The sequence below is a fragment of the Eptatretus burgeri genome, chromosome 8, assembly GCF_056783735.1.
Source record: "Eptatretus burgeri isolate ZD-2024b chromosome 8, Ebu_testis_v1, whole genome shotgun sequence".
Classification (NCBI taxonomy): domain Eukaryota; kingdom Metazoa; phylum Chordata; class Myxini; order Myxiniformes; family Myxinidae; genus Eptatretus; species Eptatretus burgeri.
Genome location: NC_140968.1, coordinates 54,864,178 through 54,886,657, shown reverse-complemented (window position 1 = coordinate 54,886,657; position 22,480 = coordinate 54,864,178). Strand labels below are relative to the sequence as shown.

Genomic DNA, 22,480 nt, shown 5'->3' with positions numbered 1-22,480 from the left:
GATTGCATCTTTACGCATATAAAGTGCAGATATTGGAACATTTTAAAGGAAGATTTACACAATCAAATGTTTTGAACAAATCAAGTTGTTAAACTCATTTTACTCTTATTTTCTTCAAGCGTCGGGAGCATACAATTACAACTCTCGAGAAGTTTGGTCTTCGCTCTAATTTGGTTTGGTCTTGGAGCCACAAAGTTCTAATTTGGTCTTGTCTGTCCACAGGACATTCTCTCACAAGGATTTTGGGTTGTTCAGGTGTGTTTTGGCAAACTCCAGTTGGGTTTATGTCCCTCTCTCAGCAGTGGGGTCCTCCTGGGTGTCCTACCATAGAACCCCCTTTCATAGAGTTGGCAACGGATGGTGAAGGTTGAAACCGTCGTACCTTGTGTCTGAAGGTCAGCTTGATTCTGTCTGGCAGTTGATCGAGATGCTTTCTCCACCATTCGAACAATCCTTCACTGCAATCTTGGATCATGTTCTCTTGCGGCCATGTCAAGGGAGGATGGCTACAATATCGTGGGCCTTAAACTTCCTGAAAACATTCCGAACAGTGGACACAGGAACATCAAGGTCTCTGGAGGTCGACTTGTGGCCTTGAGATTGTCCATGCATGACTACAATCTTGTGTCTGACCTCACACAATTCTCTGGTTTTCTTTCTATTCTCCATGCTCATTGTGGTACATACAGTGACACAAAAGAACAGAATGACTCCTTTTCTCTCTTCAAACTTGTTGAATGAGTGATTTTTAGATTGCAGGCACCTGCAACTCACTACAGGTGAGTTCAATTCCAAAGTAAAGGAGAATCACCTGCTTGAAATCTAATTATGTCAAACAACTTCGAAAAAGTTCCAATAATATTGTCCAGTCCATTTTAGAATTTGTGTGAAATAAGCTAAGATTTATTCATTTTATCAGCTATTTTTGGCTTGTTCCACTGAAAACCAAATAAATACATATGTGGATACCAATATATATTTTTTTAAATTAACAATTTTCTGTAAAAAATGGTGCATTATTTGAAAAACGTCAAAGGGTGCAAATATTTTTGGCCACGACTAGTATAACCCCCAATTTTTGAGCTCTTCAAACCAGCACAAGAAGAAAAGGCTTCCTTTTTCTGTCATGGTATTTTTACCATGGCCTTACCGCTAATATAAATAATAATCTCCAAGCTGTTATTTTGAGATGAAGCAATGCATTCAGAATTCTGAATATTCAAGAAGTTCAGAATGTTGGACAAACAAAAGCAAAATCTCTTCAAATACCTTCACTTGTTTGGTGCCTGAGCATTGGAACAAACAAGTTTATGAACTTCAAAGAGACCTGGTATCGGGGACATTGAAATGGAGATAATTCTATCTTGGAATTTCTTTGTGTGGTTTTTCTGTGTTTTTAACCAGACACACAGGGTTAGCTTGAATCACCTTCAGCAAGTTTGAAGAATAAGACTCTTTCTTCATTTGGAAAATGGAAATTGCAAATTAACAGATTATTCTTCCCCCAATATAATTTCTGGGTGTGTCAGTCAGTTTCACTGCATTCAGAAAGAATGAGGCAGCTGGAGAAAACAAGAATTTATCACAATTACACAAGCTGAGCAATCATGCAGCATTTAACTTGCGTTGGTCGATAGACTTTATCAAACAGTGTCAACACCAAAAGAATCTTAAGGTGTGGGATCATCTTTTGGGAATTAAACAAATTAGATTGTCGAAAACTCTAAATGAAAGGAACAAAAAAAGTAACTTTGAACCACTTGAGTTAACGAATGAGAATGTCAAACACCATGAATGACAGATTTTGTTATGTTTTCTATCAATACCATGATCACTAGTTTCATTTTTGTATATCCAGATAGTCTATCTCTCAATGGTGAAGAATCACTTTTAAAATTAAATAATTCTCATATCCCGATCTGGATTTGGACCTTCACCAAAATCGAATCAATTCATCAGAATAAGTCTATAACATTTTGAGATATCGTGCTATATTGTTGTGGTGCCGGGTATCGGTGGCGAGGACGACTGCAAGGGAGAGCAGTAAAGTTGGCTCCACCGAACACACCAGAATTTAGGTCGTGACCCTCGGATAAGTCCGGAAGGCACGGGTCCCTTACAGGACCATGGATCGCCAATAATTCGACCACGTGGAGTAGAGTCAATTGCCAAACTTCAATATACCCAATTACCCATGCGGCAAAGCTATCGGGGAATTCACACCCTCGAGTGGAACGACCCGTTATCATGCCCGAACCATGTGTAACCCAAGCGGAGGATGCCAAGGCCTGTCGGTCAATAGGTAAAAAAAATGTTGGTAAAATGAACAATTTACCGCCTCGCTATTTCTCAATACACACCGTGCTAAGCCAATGAAAGAAACACAGAAAGGAAATGGAACATTTAACAGATATTTATTTACAACAGGCAGGGAGACAGAGCAGAGTTGTCCAAATAAGCAATGCCAATAATGCACAACAAAAAAAACACTTAACAGTTCTACTTATCAGACGGGCCCACACACAGACACACACACCCCAAAAAAGAAATGGTGGCCGCAGCCTTTATTGATACCCCCAGCTCAGAGGGAAGGTGAGCTGGAGGTAAGATCTCTGGCTTGGACCTTCCCGCTTAATGCGGTTCCTGACGATCTGGCCTGGTGGGACTCGAACCCGCAACACGATGCCGCTCCAAGCACCAGGTACTGCGCTCCCCAACAGGCCACGCACCAATCAACCAAGACTAAGGAGATCAGAGACGACGATGACCCAGGACCAGACGAACCCGCCAGCACAAAGACCCGCGACCCCCAACCTCCCCAGCCTGGCGTTCCTTTATATCTTTCTTGTCCGGGGTGAGAAAAATCGCCATCTGAGGCGGTCTCCACCCTCATTGGCCGGGGTGTCGGGGGAAAGTTGCCCTCTGTTGCCATCTCAACCCTCATTGGCCGGGGTGTCGTGGGAAAGTCGCCCTCTGTGCATGATCTCCACCCTCATTGGCCAAGGTGTCGTGGGAAAGGCGCCCTCTGTGCGTGATCTCCACCCTCATTGGTTGGGGTGTCGTGGGAAAAATCGCCCTCTGTGCGTGATTGGACAAGGGGTGGAGTCAGAGCTGAGGCGATGAAAATCTCCACCCACGTACGTGGTCGAACGCACGTGGGCAATGGCGTCGGTGTGCGCGAAGTGAAGTAAAGGAGATTTGTTGTAAAATAAACTCTGCAGCGCACACATGTAATTCCCGTTAGACACAGGTAGGGGACCCTAACTATAAACACATACTTATCGAGATAACTAAACTCGAGGACGTGTGTGTGTGTGTGTGTGTGTGTGTGTGTGTGTGTGTGTGTGTGTGTGTGTGTGTGTGTGTGTGTGTGTGTGTGTGTGTGTGTGTGTGTGTGTGTGTGTGTGTGTGTGTGTGTGTGTGTGTGCGCGCGCGCGCAAGGCTTCCAAATTCGTAACAATATATCGCTTTGGGCCCCATCTAAATGGTGAAGTAGCCAGATTTTAAAATCTTATCAGTTAAAAAAATTTTTAATCACTAAATTCTAGTAGCCAGGTCTGGATCTTCACCAAAATCTAATCAGTTCGTCCTTGTCATACACCGAACATGTCCACAAAATTTCATCCAAATCCATTCACAACTTTTTGAGATATCCTGTACACAAACAAAGACAGAAAGGGGTGAAAACAATCTCCTCCTTCGGTGGAGGAGGTAAAAAAATGTAAAAGAATTTGGGGATGTTACTGCAAAAATATGTAAACAAGGTAGGGATGGTCACAAGAAATGATCATGTGAAAGCATCCCTACATCTTTCATTGAATAATGGTTGTCCCAAGAAAAGGCACCAAGTGCGTATGCGTGTTCCTTTTTCTCAGAACAACCATTATTCAAAGACATATTGTTGTGGGCCGGGGTTCGGCGGCGATGAACGACCACTAGGTGGAGCAGTGGAGTCGTCTCCCACCGAACACCAGGAATTTAGGTCGTGACTCTCGGATAAGTCCGAGAGTTCACGGGTCCCTTAGCGGACCGTGGTCACCAATATTTTGAAGGCGTGGGGTAGGGTTAATTGCCGAATTTCAATATACCAAAATACCCACGTCATCCAACTACCGGGGAAAACCACACCCTCGACAGACCTCGGGCGGAACGGACCGTTACCGAGCCCGATCCGGGTGTAAACCGAGCGGGGGTTACCAAGATCCGTCGGTCCAAATGAACAATTGACTGGCCCGAACAGCCTTACTAATTCTCTTACGCACCTTGCTAGGCCAATGAAGGAAAGCACAGAAAACGAGCTGGTACATTTCACAGGGGTTTATGTATGACAATAAATGGGTAGGGGAAGCACACAAAGAGCAGAGTTATCACGAATAAGAAAATGTAATGTAGAAGGAAAGGAAAACACTTATACAATTCTACTTACAGACGCGGCCAATGGACACACACACACACACACACACACACACACACACACACACACACACACACACACACACACACACACACACACACACACACACACACACACACACACACACACACACACACACACACTGGGTCTTTAGTCAGTAGTCGGGCCGGGGTACCTGTCCCGCCTCGTGCGGTCACACCGACACGAACCACCACGGTGGGACTTCAACCCACGACCTTGGCGTTGCCAGCACGAAGACTGCAGACTGCTCGACAACAACCACAGGCTGCGCCGCAATCGCCACGATCCACGATCCTCCAGAACGCACTAGTCTCTCCAACATTCGTCCAGACAACCACTCTCATCCTCTTGAGGAGGGAGGGGCTTCTTCTCCCCGCCACTCGCCTGATTGGACGGTGGGTTGTCAGGCGAATCGTGGCGGCCTCCCGATTGGCCGGGCCGAACACTCCATCTGGCTTAGGCAGAGCCAGCCTGAGGTGATAGCTTCCCTGATTGGGCAAGGGGTGGTCTGAAGGGAGGGGCAACGATCACCCTCCCACCGTGAGTGTCTGAGAACCCAAACGGAACAACCAGGGGAGCACCCTATTCTCCATCCACCCTCGTAATGGGGAGGGGCGATCTCGGTTCAGCTGATCGGGCCGGCCGCCGTGATTGGACGTGCTCACGGTGGGCGGAGGGAACCTCACTCCTGTACGTGACACGATGCACGTGGGCGATGGCGTTGTTATTGTTGTTGATGTAGAGGATGTAGAAGATGTAATAAACCTGACTAAACAATAATTCATAGCACACACATGTCATTCCCATTAGACAAAGGGGGGATTCTAACTGTAAACACATACTTATCGAAATAACTAAGCTTAGGGACTCTGGCTGTTTGTGTGCACAAAGTTTCCAAATCCATAACAATATGTAGGGATGGTTTCCCATGATCATTTATTGTGACCATCCCTCCCTTGTTTACATATTATTTGCAGTAACATCCCCACATTCTTTTACATTTTTACCTCCGCCACCGAAGGAGAAGGAGGTTGTTTTCACCCCCTTCTATTTGTTTGCTTGTGTACAGGATATCTCAAAAAGTTGTGGACGGATCCAGATTAAATTTGGTGGACAGGTTCGGTGTGGGACAAGGATGAACCGATTAGATTTTGGTGAAGATCCAGATCCGGATAACATCAAGTGATGCTTCAAAATTGAGAAATAGGGTTCCTGGATATGTTCTCGTGGTTCAGGCATTACGGGGCTGAGGTATGCACTCTATTGAGTGCCCTTCTAGTTTAAAATGTTTTCATTACTTGAAGAATGTCATCTCCAGATAGCACCTCTCAACTGTCAGGAGCTTTAACCCATGTAATAGGCCACCACCAGCACTTGCTTCAAAGTGTCCTGACAGACAGGAAACATCTGCCACATGTCCACCATATTTCGGCATCCATTACATAAATCATGTTGTTTCTGAAATGGATGTCGAAAAGAAAATAATGTTGAAATGCAACTTCCAGCTTGGTTTCAGTTTGAAAATATTTTGAGCAAAAGGTCCAGGTGATCAGAAAATTCCATGTAGCAGAGTCTCATTATTTATTATCATGTCTAGTAAATAAAGTTTCTATTCGTTTTGTTCCAGCCACTAAAAGGGCAGCCAACATCAAGGATGTGGCTGTGGCACAAAGCTTCAGCAAAGACAACATCCAGAATCAAAAATCCATGGTTGCAAAAGAAAAATGCTCATATATTTATTTAAATCCTTCCCAACCCAATTCCAATTCTTCCAGTCCAGAAGAATCATTCAGTGATCAACTTTTCTGGGAGGTGGGGAGGGGGTGGGGGGGTGGGGATGGATGTGCACAATGGACAATGTTCAGGCAGGCCTCGCACTGGACAATAATCGCTGTTATTAACAAACTATTAATCACAAGATCAGCAAAACCACAATTCAAGAACCTGTAAAGTAGTCAAGAAAAACCAAATCAATGGCACATCGCTTTGTCACCGAGGATGCCAAACATCCTAAGAGTAGAAACTGCGCTTACTTGCTGCATGTTAACAGCATTTTTGGCGTTTTTGTCAGGCTGTCAGACTTTCTTGGCACGCATCACTGCTGGAGACAAAATCTGGCACCACAACTACAATCTCTTTAGAATGAAAAGGGGACGATTTTTCCACGTCCGAAAAAGGCCAAACGCAAACAAGGGAGCATCGAGAGGTTTCACATTCTTGTCTTACAACTACATTGGAATTTTATAAAACTCGTCATTACACAGGGTACAACAGTTGATCGAATTTACAGCTGCAAGGTTTTGCATGATTTCCTGATACCAGCAGTGCACGGGAAAAAAAAATTCAGATCTTCTGAAAAAGCTACAACTCCATCACAATGCTGCTGTGCATGCAAAACAATAGCCATGATCTGTTAAGAGTGCTGGGAATCGGACATTTCAGCAGATTAAAGTGCACGTGACTTCCACTTCGTACCCAAAATGAAACAACCTCACGAGAAGCTGTCTCGCTTCCCCTGAATACATCAACACAGTCGTATCCACTGCATTTAAGACATTTCAGAAGGAAAGCTTCCCCATGAAGAAGTCAGTTCATTTTACCACTTCCCGTTTGTTCGAACCCTAAGTTGTTGGAACTATTTGGGGATCATTAAAAAAGAGAGTGCAAAGTTTTAGGGTTTTTTATTTTTGCACACATCAACTTAGTCGCAGTTCTAATTTCACAGGTACTATACAGCAAACCATTTGTTTTGAGCTTGAGAAAGGCCAATGGAAGCGAAAAGGGATGAGCAAATGGGTCGTTCTTTTAAAAAGCAGGAAGCGTGATGCACATTTCAATCATGTTTATGGGAGGATGATTCAAATTTGACATTTGTTTAAATGAGCGGGGGTGGGGGTGGTGGAGGAGGACCTCAAAGTCTTTCCCTTTTCAAAAACTTTGACATCCAAAAAACATCGATTTCAATAGCATCAAATAACTCACCCACTGTCGGAGTGGATATCCAACCCAAACCGAGCTGTTATACATGTAATGTTATGATATCTGCAAATAAGCCGAGACTTCCTTAATCACAGCCAAGAGGTCTGGGACGTAAGCAAGGTATATTTTTGCATGATATTTTTAAAGATTGTCGGATGCAAGAGGTATGCGAAACCAGGTTCCACAAAGAACATTGGTGGCAGCTTGGAGACCCAGTTAACAGAGTGGTGATTGGACCATTTTGAAGAAAAGCATAGGAAGAAAGCCTGCACTCACCAACAGCTCTTTTCATTCTTCCAAATAGCCCGACGGCAAGGAAAGAGATGCCTCCACTCTCAACGATCGAGAGACAGGGTTTTGCTTCCTTTTATAAAACTGTCCTTCGGACAAATAAATAAACGAGCAGTCATAGACTGGTACTTACGAAATCGTCAACTTGACCTCTGACCTTGTCTAATAAAAGTTGTCTCTTGAGAAGGTAGCGACGCAAACCAGAAGTTTCTACGATGATTCTGTACCAAACCATCAAAAATCGAATGTTTGACCTCACCGTGACCTTGACCTTTGACCGATTTTGACCAAAATTTAATCAGCGCGAGTTATCACCCTGCTGAATCATGTGGTGCAATTTGACATTGGTAGTTTCTTCCATTCTCGAGTTACCGTGGATTAACGTAACGTAAAGGTCACACTCGACGCCCCCCCCCCAACTCGAAAGGACGCCGGGGCGAGCGCGATGACGTCAGCGCGTACATGCAAAACCTCGCCAAGTGACGAGCCGTGACGCGGCGGGTGAAATATTTTTATACAATCTTAAAACGTCTCCAAAACATCCGATTTTTCCCAGAATTTCGATAACCGAGTGTTAAGCGTCCTAAGTGATCACAAAAACCGAAGACAAAATTAAAATTGAAGTTAAAACGAACTCGTAACGTCGACCGAAACAAAAATACTCCATTTCTCCACAGGAATTTATGAAATTATTTCATAAAACTTAAATTTTTGAAACAGCCGTAGCTCGACGAATTGACACACAAATTCCGTCGAACTTACCTCGATCTTCCAAACTCACGCTCCGTCAACAATACCTGTGATAACTTTTCGAGTTATCATGTTTTGGATGTTTGACCTCACTGTGACCTTGACGTTTGACCAAAATCGAATCAGTGCTAGCCATCACCCTCCTGAATCACGTGGTGTAATTTGACATTGGTAGCTTCTTCCGTTAGAGTTATCGTGCCTACAAACAAACACACAAGTAGTCATAGACTGGTACTTACGAAATAGTCAACTTGACCTCTGACCTTGTCTCATAAAAGCTGTCTCTAGAGAAGGTAGCGATGCAAACGAGAAGTTTCGACGATGATTCTGTACCAAACCATCAAAAAAAATCGAATGTTTGACCTCACTGTGACCGATTTTGACCAAAATCTAATCAGCGCTAGCCATCACCCTCCTGAATCACGTGGTGTAATTTGGCATTGGTAGCTTCTTCTGTTCTCAAGTTATCGTGCCTACAAACAAACACACAAACAGAGGACGGAAGTCATCAATATACTTACGAAATCTTTAGATTTTGTGAGTAACAAGCTGTCATAGACTGGTACTTAGGAAATCGTCAACTTGACCTCTGACCTTGTCTAATGAAAGCCATCTCTGGAGAAGGTAGCGACGCAAACGAGAAGTTTCTACGATGATTCTGTACCAAACGATCAAAAATCGAATGTTTGACCTCACTGTGACCTTGACCTTTGACCGATTTTTACCAAAATCTAATCAGGGCTCGGCATCACCCTCCTGAATCACGTGGTTTAATTTGACATTGGTAGCTTCTTCCGTTCTAGAGTTATAACTTTTTTTTGGATGTTTGACCTCACTGTGACCTTGACCTTTGACCAAAATCTAATCAGCGCTAGCCATCACCCTCCTGAATCACGTGGTGCAATTTGACATTGGTAGCTTCTTCCGTTCTCGAGTTTTCGTGCCTACACACAAACAAACACACACACACACACAAACAAACAGAACGGAACTGATCAATATACTTACGAAATTTTTAGATTTCGTAAGTAATAAATAAGTAAACAAACAAGCAGTCATAGACTGGCACTTACGAAATCGTCAACTTGACCTCTGACCTTGTCGAATAAAAGCTGTCTCTCAAGAAGGTAGCGACGCAAACCAGAAGTTTCTATGATGATTCTGTACCAAACCATCAAAAAAAAAAAAAATCGAATGTTTGACCCCACTGTGACCTTCACCAAAATTTAATCAGCACTATCCATCACCCGCCTGAATCACGTGGTGCAATTTGACATTGGTAGCCTCTCCCGTTCGAGTTATCGTGCCTCCAAACAAACACACAAACAGATGATGGAAATCATCAATATACTTATGAAATCTTTAGATTTCGTAAGTAACAAGGGGTTTGCTTCCTTTTATGAACCTGTCCATAGGGCAGTCTCACAGCATCCGTAAGGACATATCAACCCCACATGACTTGGTGGGGGATGAAAGCGGGGTTTGAGCCGAGTGGTTTGAAGTCATAAAAAGAAAGGGGTGAAGGAATATGGGGTGACAGACTTGTTCTCTGTAATGATTGACAGGTGGCCTCAAGCACATCACGACGAAGCCACATCCTGACAATTCCAGGCAAACATCACAAAGATAAACAGTAGCGATTGTCATTACACTTCTGCACCACCAGGGGACCCCCACCATAATCCCATGCACAGTATAGATGCATAGAGTGATCACTGATGATCTGCAACTCGGAGATCTTTCTGCCAATTGCAGCAATGGCAATAACAACTTTGGAAAGGGAAAAATGAAGCATTGATCGGCATCTTGCATAACCACATAATCCAAGGCGCTTGATTTGAACACCACACAGAGGTGACAATTGCCCAAAACTACTTGAGAGTATCAATGGTAAGCTTTTATAGCACTCGTATTTCACGTCGCTGAACCAAAGTGTCACAAAGTAAATGGAACATCATCACAAAGCATATAATCACGATTCATAAAGATGTGCTCGGCGAGGATGTTGTTCCTATTGGTCATGTGGTGATCATACTCGCAGAGTATCAATTGCATAGCTCTACTATATAGCTACGATCTGCATATTGAACATGTACCTAACAAAAGGTGAAAAAAGAAGCAGTCATTCCCACATTGTGAGATGCTGCTGAAAGATTGCTAACAAACACAGTGAAACATCCCTCCAAGCTTCATGCGTCTGGATGCAGATGATGGCAGAATGAACTTGAACGACACTCTGTTGAGCGCATATCTCTGCCAGGCTGAACATTTTACATCCCACTGATAGGCTGGATCTGCATCTGGACCTGAATCAAAATCTAATCAGCTTATACTTGTTGCCAAACCAACTCATCCACCAAGTTGTCATAACTCATTCACAACTTTTTGAGACATCATGCTCCATAAAGTTTTGGTCCCTCTCTCTCAATGGTGAAGAACCACTTATAAAAATTAAAATATTCTCATATCCATATTCAGATGCAATTTAAAATAATTTAAATGTCAGAGATCAACATCAATTGCTTTTCCAGCCTGTCCATGGGACAGATAGGTAAAATCTAAAACCTGTCGCAATCATTGCACCATACAATAAAATAAACAAACAAAAATAAACCATACCCACATCACCATAACCCAATCAATAACCTGGACACTTGATCCACACCCATCGATGAGACAGAGAAATTACTCCCCAGGTCTGACAGTGTTCATCTTTCGCACCTCCACTGTGGACACCACCCACAGCTTTACCAGGACAAACAGACTCAACAACCACAGCCAGGACAACCCACACACAGTAAAACACATGATGGAAAAATGCATGGTCCTAGCTCCACAGAGGTAGAGCACAACATCTTAGATGTGAGAGACCTCTGGTTTGCTGTCTCGGTGCTGTGGGACTGTTTGAGCAGAACTGTTCAGGGCTAATCAACAACCATTGCATCTGTACAACAATACCATTAGGTTTCTTTGAAGTATTTGCCGGCACATGAAGGTGGTCAGGTCTAAAAACACAAGGAAGGCACCATTCTTTCCTTTTTCGACAGCAAACAAATTAAACACACATCATTATTACAAATCTCCAGTCTATCTAGATATCCCCTTAAAAGTGCTCATTTGTCACCATGCCAACATGCATATCCCTTTACTCGGCTTGTCATCCTTCCGAGGTTGGCAAAATGAGCACCAGCGTGCTCGTAACAGGGGTATTGCATCAGCAGCACAACTGTGCCCCCAGAAAATGATGCAGCCAAGCAGCCAGAGGCTGCATATGAATATATAAATAAATAAATAAATAAATAAAGCGCTCATTTGTCACCATGCTAACTTATAAATATTTTCCACAAGTTTCAAAATAACAACAAAAACAAAGTTTTTAATTGCAATTGGCCTGTCTATGCTGGAATTTATTCCACTACAAAGTTTGCACAATCACATCAAACGACCGAGACTTGCGTTGCCAAGCTGAGAGCAAATTCTGAGCAAAGCGCCAATAATAGTTTGTTTGGGAAACACTACCACACCCAGCCCAGGAATAACATCATTTTCCTTTCCGGAAATAGAAACCAGAAGGAAATGTCCAGCACTTCCGTTCATTGCATACATACAAAATTTCAAAACTCAGTCCATCATTTTGCAGTTATACAAATCTTTGGGGGCCCCATCTTTTTATAAATCCCCAATAATAAGAATATTCAATGTTCCCTTACAAGGAACTTCAATGCAGGAGGTCATTTGGCCCATCAATCCAACAAAAATGGATCCCAACCTATGGTTGTTGGTCCGTGATATATTCCATTACCCTGAATATGTTCGGCTCAAAAACTCACTGAAAAATATTTACACCAAATATATTTAGTCATTAATGCCATAAAGAAAGAAAGCATTATTCTAAAGGAACAACTTGTCCCAACACCACACAGCCTGTGAACTGTTACAGTTGCACAACATCCTCATTAGAGTGGAATCAATAATAATCCAAGACATGCAATTTTCACGATTTGATTCCTCAAATACAAGCAATAGAAAAAAAAAATGTGAAAGGCTGATCGTATTTTATGTTCGAAGATTTCTACGGAAATACTGTTCTAATGATGATGATGACTAAATCCCATCCCCCTTTCACAAAGAGATCATTATCTCCACCCACCAAAGGTGGATGGAGGTTATGTGTTCATCTGTCTGTCCGTCTGATATCGCAAGAAGTGGTGGACGGATTCGGATGAAATTTGGTGGGCAGGTTGGGTGTGTGACAAGGACGAATTGAGTAGATTTTGCTGAAGATACAGAAACGGATTATAGAATTTTTAAAAAGTGATTCTTCACCATTGAGAAATGGGGCCAAAAACTATACATAGCACGATATCTCAAAAAGTTGTGGACGGATTCGGACGAAACTTGGTGGATACGTTGGGTGTATGACAAGGACGAATCGATTCGATTTTTGTGAAGATGAAGTGTTATTATAGTTTTACGGTTTTTTTGTCCGTTCTTTCTGATGAGAATGTCACCTTCCATCGATGTAATAGCAAATCTCAGCAAGATTTAGAAACTAGATTAAGAAGAAGAAAAAAAAATAAGAAAAAAAAATAAGAAAAAAAAAAGACACCAACTTGCTTTTGCTCGAAAATGAACCCAGGAAGCATCAATACAGAGATTACATTAGTCATTATTGCTTGCACAATTACAACAGAGCGACAAGTTGTTGTTTTGTGTTTTTTTTTAAACCTCTGCCACAGAAGGTGGAAGGAGATTATGTTTTCCCCCTGCCTGTCTGTGTGCAGGATATTTCATTAAGTTGTGAACGGATTCAAACGAAAAACTTGGACACGTTGGGTGTGCGACAAGGAAGAATTGATTCAATTTTGGTGAAGATCCGAATCCGGATCGAGAGAAGAGACTTATTTGATTTTAAAAGTGATTCTTCACCATTGAGAGATGGGGCCAAAAGATATATAGTACGATATCTCAAAATGTTGTGGATGGATCCAGATGAAATTTTGTGGACAGGTTCGGTGTGTGACAAGGAAGAATTGATTCAATTTTGGTGAAGATACGAGAATGATTTAATTTTTAAAGTGATTCTTCACCATTGAGCGATAGAGCCAAAAACCATATCGTGCTGTATAGCATGATATTTCAAAAATGTATTGGACCTGATATGTTCTCGTGGATCAGGCATTACATGGAGGAGGTACATTCTCCACCAAGTGCCCTTCTAGCTTTAAATATATTACACAGTATATCTACACAGCTGATGTTTGAAAACCTCATATGTGGGGGATTGGTACCAGTTAAGCAGAGGTAAATGAGTGAACAAAAGACATAGATTTACCTTCTGAAACCCACATATGGAGATAACCAACCAAAACCAAAAAAAGCAAACAATCAGTGGTTTACCATCGCCCTCTCAACAGTAGTTAGAGCAGGAATTTGGAATTTGTTAAGGGTGCCGGCGATGGCTCGCCTACTTTTCGTGAAGGACACAATGCAATCCTTAACATCCACTAACTATTGCCGGCAGAAGGGCCACCCAGTTTGATGTCCATTTGAGAGACGAAACATACAATGATGTCTCGCTCAGCATGCAAAATAAGAGGATGACAGATTGTAGCTGGGTCAGGATTCAAACACAGACTCGACAGCTCAGAGGTGAGTGTGCATACCTCTAGGCTATCCTGCCACCCTCATAATACACTCCTTTTATTATACAATCCCATCAACTGCTGTATATACTTATTCATTCACTCACTCTCCCCTTCTCTCTCTCTGCCCAAAGGCAGGTTCAGCTCTACTAAAGTTGTCTCTTGGCAAGGATTTTGCTGGGTGGTTTGCTGTTGCGTTCCCAGTTGTATTCAACGCGGAAATTGTAATGTGTTCAGGGTGTTGAAAATAACTCGCAAACTCATCCCAGAAGACACCATGAGATCTTTGATGTTCACCAACTCATGCCTGCAGACAAGTCAGGTATTCCTACAACCTGTGCCATAGATTGCAACATTTGACCATGCAAAACACCTTGCACGATTGGAGAAAACGTTTGGTATCTGAAGGATCTCAAGTTCCCAGTTTTGTACCACTCGAGGCATATCTTGCACAACAAGCAGGACAAAATGAGACTTCCACTTGCCAAGCAATACATGTTAAAAATAAAAAACACAACTTTCAATTCAATGGTGACCATCCCATCGATGCTGGCAAATATTTACCTGAGAGATGTGATTAATGGACGATTCCATTTTGCGAAGTTGTGACGCCTGAATGTCAAGCATTTGTAATACATTGTTCGCCAACGTGTTTATCTGGTAGGCCACACTTGCTAGGGACTGCGTTGTATACGCCTTGGTTTCCTCCAATGCTCGCCGTTTGTCCTGAGCCTGAATTTTTAAAAACAAAAACAAAACAATCACACATACATCTATATATTACTAAAACTCTCATCTTGTATATATGCAAGTATGTTCCTGAAATACAGCCAAAACGGTACAAGATAGCGCAAAAATTTTAGGGCCACCTTACTCACCATTCGCCTGCGGTGTGCAGTATCAAGTATCGTTAAAATCGGGCAACGAAAAAAAATTATTAAACAATCAATTCCAGATTCAGTCAGGTACTCTTCGGGAGAATTTGATCAATGCAAACAAACCCAATAATAATAGCATGTTTGCTGGAGCTATCTGTTTTGTTTTTTTTCTTGAAATGATTTATTTTTTAAATCTCAAACATTTAGTTTAGACAAAGAACGATTTATTTTTAAGCATAAAACAAACATCGCCATTTTGATATAATACTTCCGTGTTCATTAATAAATAAAATTGTGTTTGGAAGATTACGCACAATAATTTATTCGACTTTCTTTTCTCCGTTTTTTTTTTTTTCACATTGACGCGCAATATCAAGTTTCGTTCAAATCGGGCAACGAAAAGATTAATAAAAAAATCAATTCCCGATTCGGTCAAGTACTCTTCGGGATTATTTGATCAATGCAAACAACCTCAGCGGTATAGTTTGCTGGAGCTATCTTTTTATATTTTTTATCAATCGCTGTCACAACGAGAACCCGTTGGGTTCCCGGGTCATATAGTTATAAATAAAATAATAATAATAATAATAATTCACGATATAGACTCAATCCCTGACATTGACATGCCAACGACGATGCCTTTATAAATAAATAAAAATCAGGAGTGAAAACAAAACAGCAGCAATCACAAACCATGCACATCACGTCACCGAGTGAGACTAAACCATCGTTTCATTCCGCTTCTGATGTACCAGACTCTGTTACAGAACGTCGGTGCTGCCGAAGCAATTTCTTGGCCAGTCATACTGGATGGTATGCCATTGCCTTCCCAGCAATAGCTATGGCAGCAATTTGCTCATGGTGCCGGCGATACCTCACCTACTCTTCACACTATGGGATCTTTAACGTCCGCAAACGGGACGCCCAGGTTATCGTCATACACTGATGAATCACCCTGCCTGTGAAACACCAGGATGACAGTTTGTAGCTTGGTCGAGATAGCTTTGAGGAAAGTTTGTGTACCTCCAGGCAAGGCTATCCTGCCAGCCCCATCTTTTAATACATCCCTTCGAATAATAATAATAATAATAATAATAATAATAATAATAATAATATGCCTGGTGTTGGCTTATGGTTAGGGTGGCAGGCTTTGGATCCTAGGATCCTGAGTTCAAATCCCTCTCAGCTGTTGAATTAATACCAGGTGGGGTTAACCCGACCTGTCATCTTTCTGAGGTCAGCAAAATGATACTGTGTCGGAGTGGCGACATACATATATATATATATATATATATATATATATATCTTCTTCTTCTTCTTCTTTCGGCTGCTCCCGTTAGGGGTCGCCACAGCGGATCATCCATTATGATCCGCATAGTGATTTGGCACATGTTTTACGCCGGATGCCCTTCCTGACGCAACCCTGGTTGCGTCTTACGACACAGGGATATGGTACACCTCTTTTAACCGGGGTATACACCGGCCCAGTATACTGGTACTCATTTCGCCGACCTCAGAAGGATGACAGGCTGAGTCAACCCCCTGGTGTATTAATTCAGTGGCTCAACGGGGCTTGAACTCAGGACCTCTTGGATCCCAAGCCGCTGCCCTAACCACTGCGCCAACACCAGGCTATATATATATATATATATATCTCTGGAACTTCAATGCAGAACATTAGACCCATCAAGCCAGAGAAATGGATCCCAACCAAAGGTTTGTCCGTGCTCTATACTTTTAAATACTGAGCATCAAGCAAGGAAGCAGCACAGTACGTCTCGCACGGGGTTTGAACCCCAGCCCTCCCTGACTCGGAGCGTACACTCTAACCATCACACCACAGAATTGGGTCAAAACGTCTAACCACAGACGAGCTGCTGCTCTACAATTCGTATATTTATAATAAACAGGTGAGGTAGTTTTGTTTGAAGGTGCACGTTAAAGGTTAAAAAGCTCAAACGTCGTCACGACCACCACATGACGTTTCCTCCGGCACAGTCTATGTCTGGTGGTGGTGGTCGTATGGCAGCTTAGCTGCCGGGGTAGCTGTCATTTCTTGAAGCATGACTGTGTCGATGATGCAGTGCCCCTCTACCAGTACACAACCTGGAACTGGTACTCATTTCGCCGACCTCAGAAGGATGACAGGCTGAGTCAACCCCCTGGTGTATTAATACAGCAGCCGACGGGGCTTCAACTCAGGACCCTAGGATCCCAAGCCACCACCCTCACCACTGAGCCAACACCAGGATCCAGTCTTTGCCTGACGTGAGGTGTGGGCAAGTACAGCTGCACGTATCACACTCACATGTCAACCACCATTCGGAAGTTAGCCACAAGCGGCAGGTCGCAGAGGTATTCACAACGTAGGGCAGGTCCAGTGCCGAGATGAGCCGACGTAAAGGGGTCACGGGGTCTTCAACGATCATCACCACACACACACAAACACACACAAACAAACCCCGATCCCCTGTGCCGTCCGAAAGCGGCCAAAAGACCGTTGGGATTTTGTTTTTCACCGGATCCCATAAAACACGACACGAAACCCGTGTCCGGTCATCGCTCATGTCATCGTGTACCTATTTAAACATCGTCAACGATAAAGAGGGACATCCGATTATATCTCTATCTATAAATATTAATAAATATCTATATCTGAGTGAGGAGACTCGAGGAGCGATGTCCCGCCCGGAAGGGTCCAAGGACAACGGCACCACAGGCCGCGGTTCCCTCACAAATCCCTCGGTGTCGTGCCCGCACGACGCGCCTCACGCGTCACCCTCAATACGGGCCTTGCACGGCCATCCGAGGTACAGTCGGTGCCGCCGACGAACGCCTGCGACTCTGGGCCGCAGTCAGGAAGAAAGGAGACAAATGGGCGAGAACGGGAAGACGGAAACGAGAATTTCCACCGAAGGTGCGGCCCACGGGCCGCGACGCTCCGAACCTGGATGTAGTTGTTCTCGCAGTACTCGGCGACGCGCTCCAGGTTGTGATGGCTCTCTATGAGGGCGCTCCGCGCCGCAGGGATCTCGTCGTCCAACAGCATCTGCAACTCGGCCATGTCAGCCGCTCATGATGCCCCGCCCTCAACGCGCGCGCGCGCGCACACCGTCTCAGTGCGACGGCGTGACGTCACGAGTGACGTCAAAATCGTCGACTCCTCTCGCCTGAATGGCCGTTTTTAAAAACCGTGACGCTCAACGTATTCCACGCCCCGAAAATAACACGTGATCCGTCGAGTGACGTCCGACTCCCGGTACTCGATGAGTCCATGGACCTTTTTACCCACTTTTGCCTGGCCGTTGGGTTGTGCCGTATCAGACAAAAACAAAAACCTTTTGTCGCTGACGTACTCGTTCTTGTCACGAGTTTTCACTTCTTGCACTGCAGACTGACTCATTTATTTACACAATTGTGAGGGCAAGAACCACACCATTGTTCTCCTTCGACATTTACATTAATATAAAGAGTCCAGAGGAATTACCGGTACCTGAGAGAATGGAGAATCTATATCTGAGGTGAGCAAGGGGTTTTTTTGTTGTTTTTTTTCGAGAAACTCCAGGTCGAGTGGAGCAAGTAAAGAAACAAGAGGAAGTAGAAAGAAGAAGAAGGAGGAGTACAGTACAGTACAGTACAGTACAGTACAGTACAGTACAGTGAACTATAAACAAAGAGTGAAGGGCAGTGACCCCTGATCCTGTCACTGACGTACAGCAAGCACGGGAGGAATGGACAGGAACAAATGTAACAAGGTGACTTAATCAAAGGGTCACAGAGAATGGATTAGAAAACCCACAGAGCGGTACTATGGTTTAATAGGCCATTGCACACAGGGCCACAAGTCTCTCACATACGCTTTGCGTGCAACAAGGACGGGGATGATCCTTGACACGACTTCACACCAAAGCACTCGTTTGCTGGTGGAGCTCTCTCCGGTTCTTGTTCTTGGTGCACTCAGTGTAAATATTGATTCCTCCCTTATCTGGCTTCAGTCGCATCGGTAAACTGGAAAGAGCAATGAGGGATTGGCAGAGACCCTCGAGAGCACGTGTTGAGTGGTGTTTGTGTGTGCTGGTGTGTTACGTAATATATACCAAGAAAAGGCAGTGTGTGCGTGTGCGTGTGCGTGCGTGTGTTGTTGGTTGTTATCTCCATATGTGGGTTCCAGAAAGTGGAAAGGAGACCTCCCAGGTATCAAAGTATCAAACACTTCATAGTGTTGACTAAACTACTGTTGAAATTGTCAATATTCCCGTGTGAAAGCTCAGTCGTCACTTCCTCAGAACACCAAGTCGAAAAGCAGTCCCAGTTAGCCTTGGAAAAGTTCCACGAAGGGGATCTGTCCAAATCATCTGCGTCCCTATAAAATTTAAGGCAGGTGATCACCAGGAAGTGGTCACTGCCCATGGGTGAAGACTGTCCGGTAGATGGATTGACAAAAGTCCCAGTACCATCATTTAAAAGTACCAGGTCAAATTCATCGATGATGCTTTTGATGCATTCACCATTTCTATTGGTGAGTTTGGAGCCCCAAAGACAACTGTGGCTGTTAAAGTCACCACACCACAGGGTTTCCTCTTCACACTTGTTTAAGACCCCCTAGAGTGTGTTGTAGATTTTGGGTAGGCACTGAACTTTTACTCTGACAAGTTAAATATAACGTGACATCATACTCCTTTTTTATTTGTTTCGAGATATCGGTCATTGATCTCCTTTGCACATGTCCTGACACGTGTTTTTAACCATTTTTAACCTGTTCATTCTGTGTCCCAGGTTCGTGAGAAAATCTTTGTTTTCATTTTCCCAGCATTACTTTTATTTTGAAATTCCACAGAATCAAGAACAATAAATATAATTTCTTTGATTTGACCCTATTGATGTTTAAGTAATAAATAAAGAAGTGAACGTGGTTTTTAATTCAAATAATTTTTTGAGGTGTTACGGTTCAATACTAGATGGCATTCACAATGTCTGGTGTTGGCTTAATGGTTAGGTTGGTGGGCTTGGGATCCGAGTTGGGATCCTAGGATCCTGACTTCAAATCCTGTTTGGTTGTTGAATTAATATCAGCTGGGGTTGACTGCCTGTCATCCTTCTGAGATCAGCAAAATGAGTATCAGCTTGCTGGTATCCTGTGTTGGAGTGGTGACCTGTCCAAGATTGTGCCCAATAGCCTAGTAGACTGTTTAGGAAGCACCAATCCTCCGCACAGAGTACGGTCCCAGTTAATGGATGGATGGATTCATAGAGTACTTACCCTGAAGTCTTGAAAAGGACTTGTTGCAAGCCAACTCTTCTGTTTCATTAAGGTTGTTTTTTTCTTTGATCCAATGTGGTGCCAGAACAATGACCGATGATGTCAGTTTTATCAAACAATATTTCCCATGGGTAGTTGATCAATTAGTCAAAATTTTGCATTGATCGGTTAGCTGTTTCAACAATTGCAGATAAAAAAAAATTCATACTGATCAGATCAAACATTGCACTTGTCGAATGATGACGTCACAATGAAGGCACCGATGACATCATCATTAACATATCTTATTCCCCATGAGGAGTACATTACAATGAGCCATGTTTCAATTTTTCCATGGAGCGCTTTCAGACATAAAGAGGTGTAAAGTTTTTCCAATATGGCGCTTGTAACACGTGACCTATAACGTCATAATTATGACTAACATTATACAGGAGGAGGCGCACCTATTTCTAAAATTTCATGTCAATCAGACTAACAGTTGCTGAGAAAATGATTTTTTTTAATGCAGACATGTACATACATACGTGCACACATACATACAGCACAGGTACACGGACGATTACTTAATCCCACTTTTCATTTCATAAGCACAAGGTAACGAGAAGGGTTTGCCAGCTGTCCTGACAGTTATTCCAATTGCCTGAGTTGGCTGCACAGTATGATGATGATGATTGCTCATCACTGACATTCATGTTTTACTGGTGCAAAATAAAGTGCACGCTGCAAGACGGACCACCTCCATGTACATCTCTTAACGACACAAATTCCAAGCGAGAACTGTTTGTCTCATTTTGACTGAAGGGTTTCTGTTCATCATATATCAGCTCAAAATTGAACAATAGTGTTGATAGTGTTGAGTCTATCCTTCCTGGCTAATTATAATCATTAACAAAATTCCACATCAAATTTAAACCACCATCATATTTACTGGACATGTGCAGGGGAAGGGAGTAGTGGGTGGGTCTAAATTGAGAAAAGGAAGAGAAAGGAGAAACAAAACCTGCAAAGAGTAACGAGAGAAGGGAATAATATGTGAGAGTAGATAAGAGAAGAGAAGAGGCATGTATGGAGTATATACAGCATGGTGGAGGGTTAAAGTTCCACCATATTTGCATACACATATTAAAATATAACTCCAAAAGCTATTTCGAGTTTATTGGTGGAGGATATTAAAATGCATTAGAAAACCAATTTGATTTCCTTTCGCCAAACTCGATAATTTCCTCTTACTAATTCTGGAGCCACATATTCACATCACAAAGTGTTCCATTCCAAGGGGCAAAATTATTGTGTGGCTTCCCAAGATGACAGAGCAGAAGGGGTGGTTTCTACTTCCACACAAACTGTGCCTCTTTGTATTCGTGATTAGCCAATTTGATCCACCGACAAAATGGAGGAAGCAATCGTTTCCATGTTCTCTCTGTTTTTGCGATGCTTTCTGTGTGGAAGATGGCTTTAATAACATCTTTATTCATTGCTTTTCCCATCTAAAAGACCGCTTTCCAGATCCCAGTCTTTCCCACTCTTCCCTCACGGGCTTGAAGCAGGCAGTGCACTGCCACCTCATGTCATCCCCTATCCTGACCCATGATCTTTATTACTCCCATTAAACCAACTCTCTTACTTGCTGGTTGCAGTGTTTTTCTCTTTCTTCCTTTCTTGTTTGTTTATTTCCTTCCTGGTTGTGACCGATTGTTGCCCTGCTATCCAACTCTCAGTTTAACCTTGCTCTTCCATGAGACTCACGAGCCTCACTTATGTGCAGAAAACAAGAATGACCACACCGTGGTCACAACCAGGAACAACATCTGGTAATGGGCCGATTGGGAAACACCCATTTAAAGCGCTATTGAAAGATTAAATCGACACCTCTCATCCATGTCACCCTCCGCCACGGTTATATTGTTGTGGGTTGGGGTTCGGTGGCAATAAACGACCATCAGGGGGAGCAGTTGGGTCGTCTCCACCGAACACCACAGAATTTAGGTCGTGACTCTCGGATAAGTCCGAAAAGTCACGGGTCCCTTAGCGGACCCTGGTCGCCAATATTTTGACGGCGTGGGGTAGTATAGGGTTAATTACCTAATTTCAATATACCTAAGTACCCACGTCATCAAATTACCGGGGAAGTCACACCCTCGACAGACCCCGTTGAACCGGGTTGCTCTAGTGACCTCAGTCCGGCGTAACCGAGTGGAATTACAAGAGTCCGTCGGCCCAAATGATAACTTACGGCACACTG

The 22,480-nt window shown here is 43.2% G+C and overlaps 1 protein-coding gene across 7 annotated transcripts in view; it reads right to left on the bottom strand.

Moving 5' to 3' along the window:
• Positions 1–18,129, bottom strand: part of ABI1 (abl interactor 1) — a 79,428-nt gene extending 61,299 nt beyond the window's left edge. For all 7 annotated transcript variants that reach the window (XM_085892117.1, XM_085892118.1, XM_085892120.1 and 4 more), the window contains exons 1-2: positions 17,926–18,129; positions 14,665–14,832 (exon numbers count right to left, since the gene is read on the bottom strand). In XM_085892117.1, coding sequence (XP_085748243.1) covers positions 14,665–14,832; positions 17,926–18,042 — 285 coding nt within the window. In that variant the 5' untranslated portion in view covers positions 18,043–18,129. The remainder of the gene's footprint in view (positions 1–14,664; positions 14,833–17,925) is intronic.
• Positions 18,130–22,480: the final 4,351 nt, after the last annotated feature.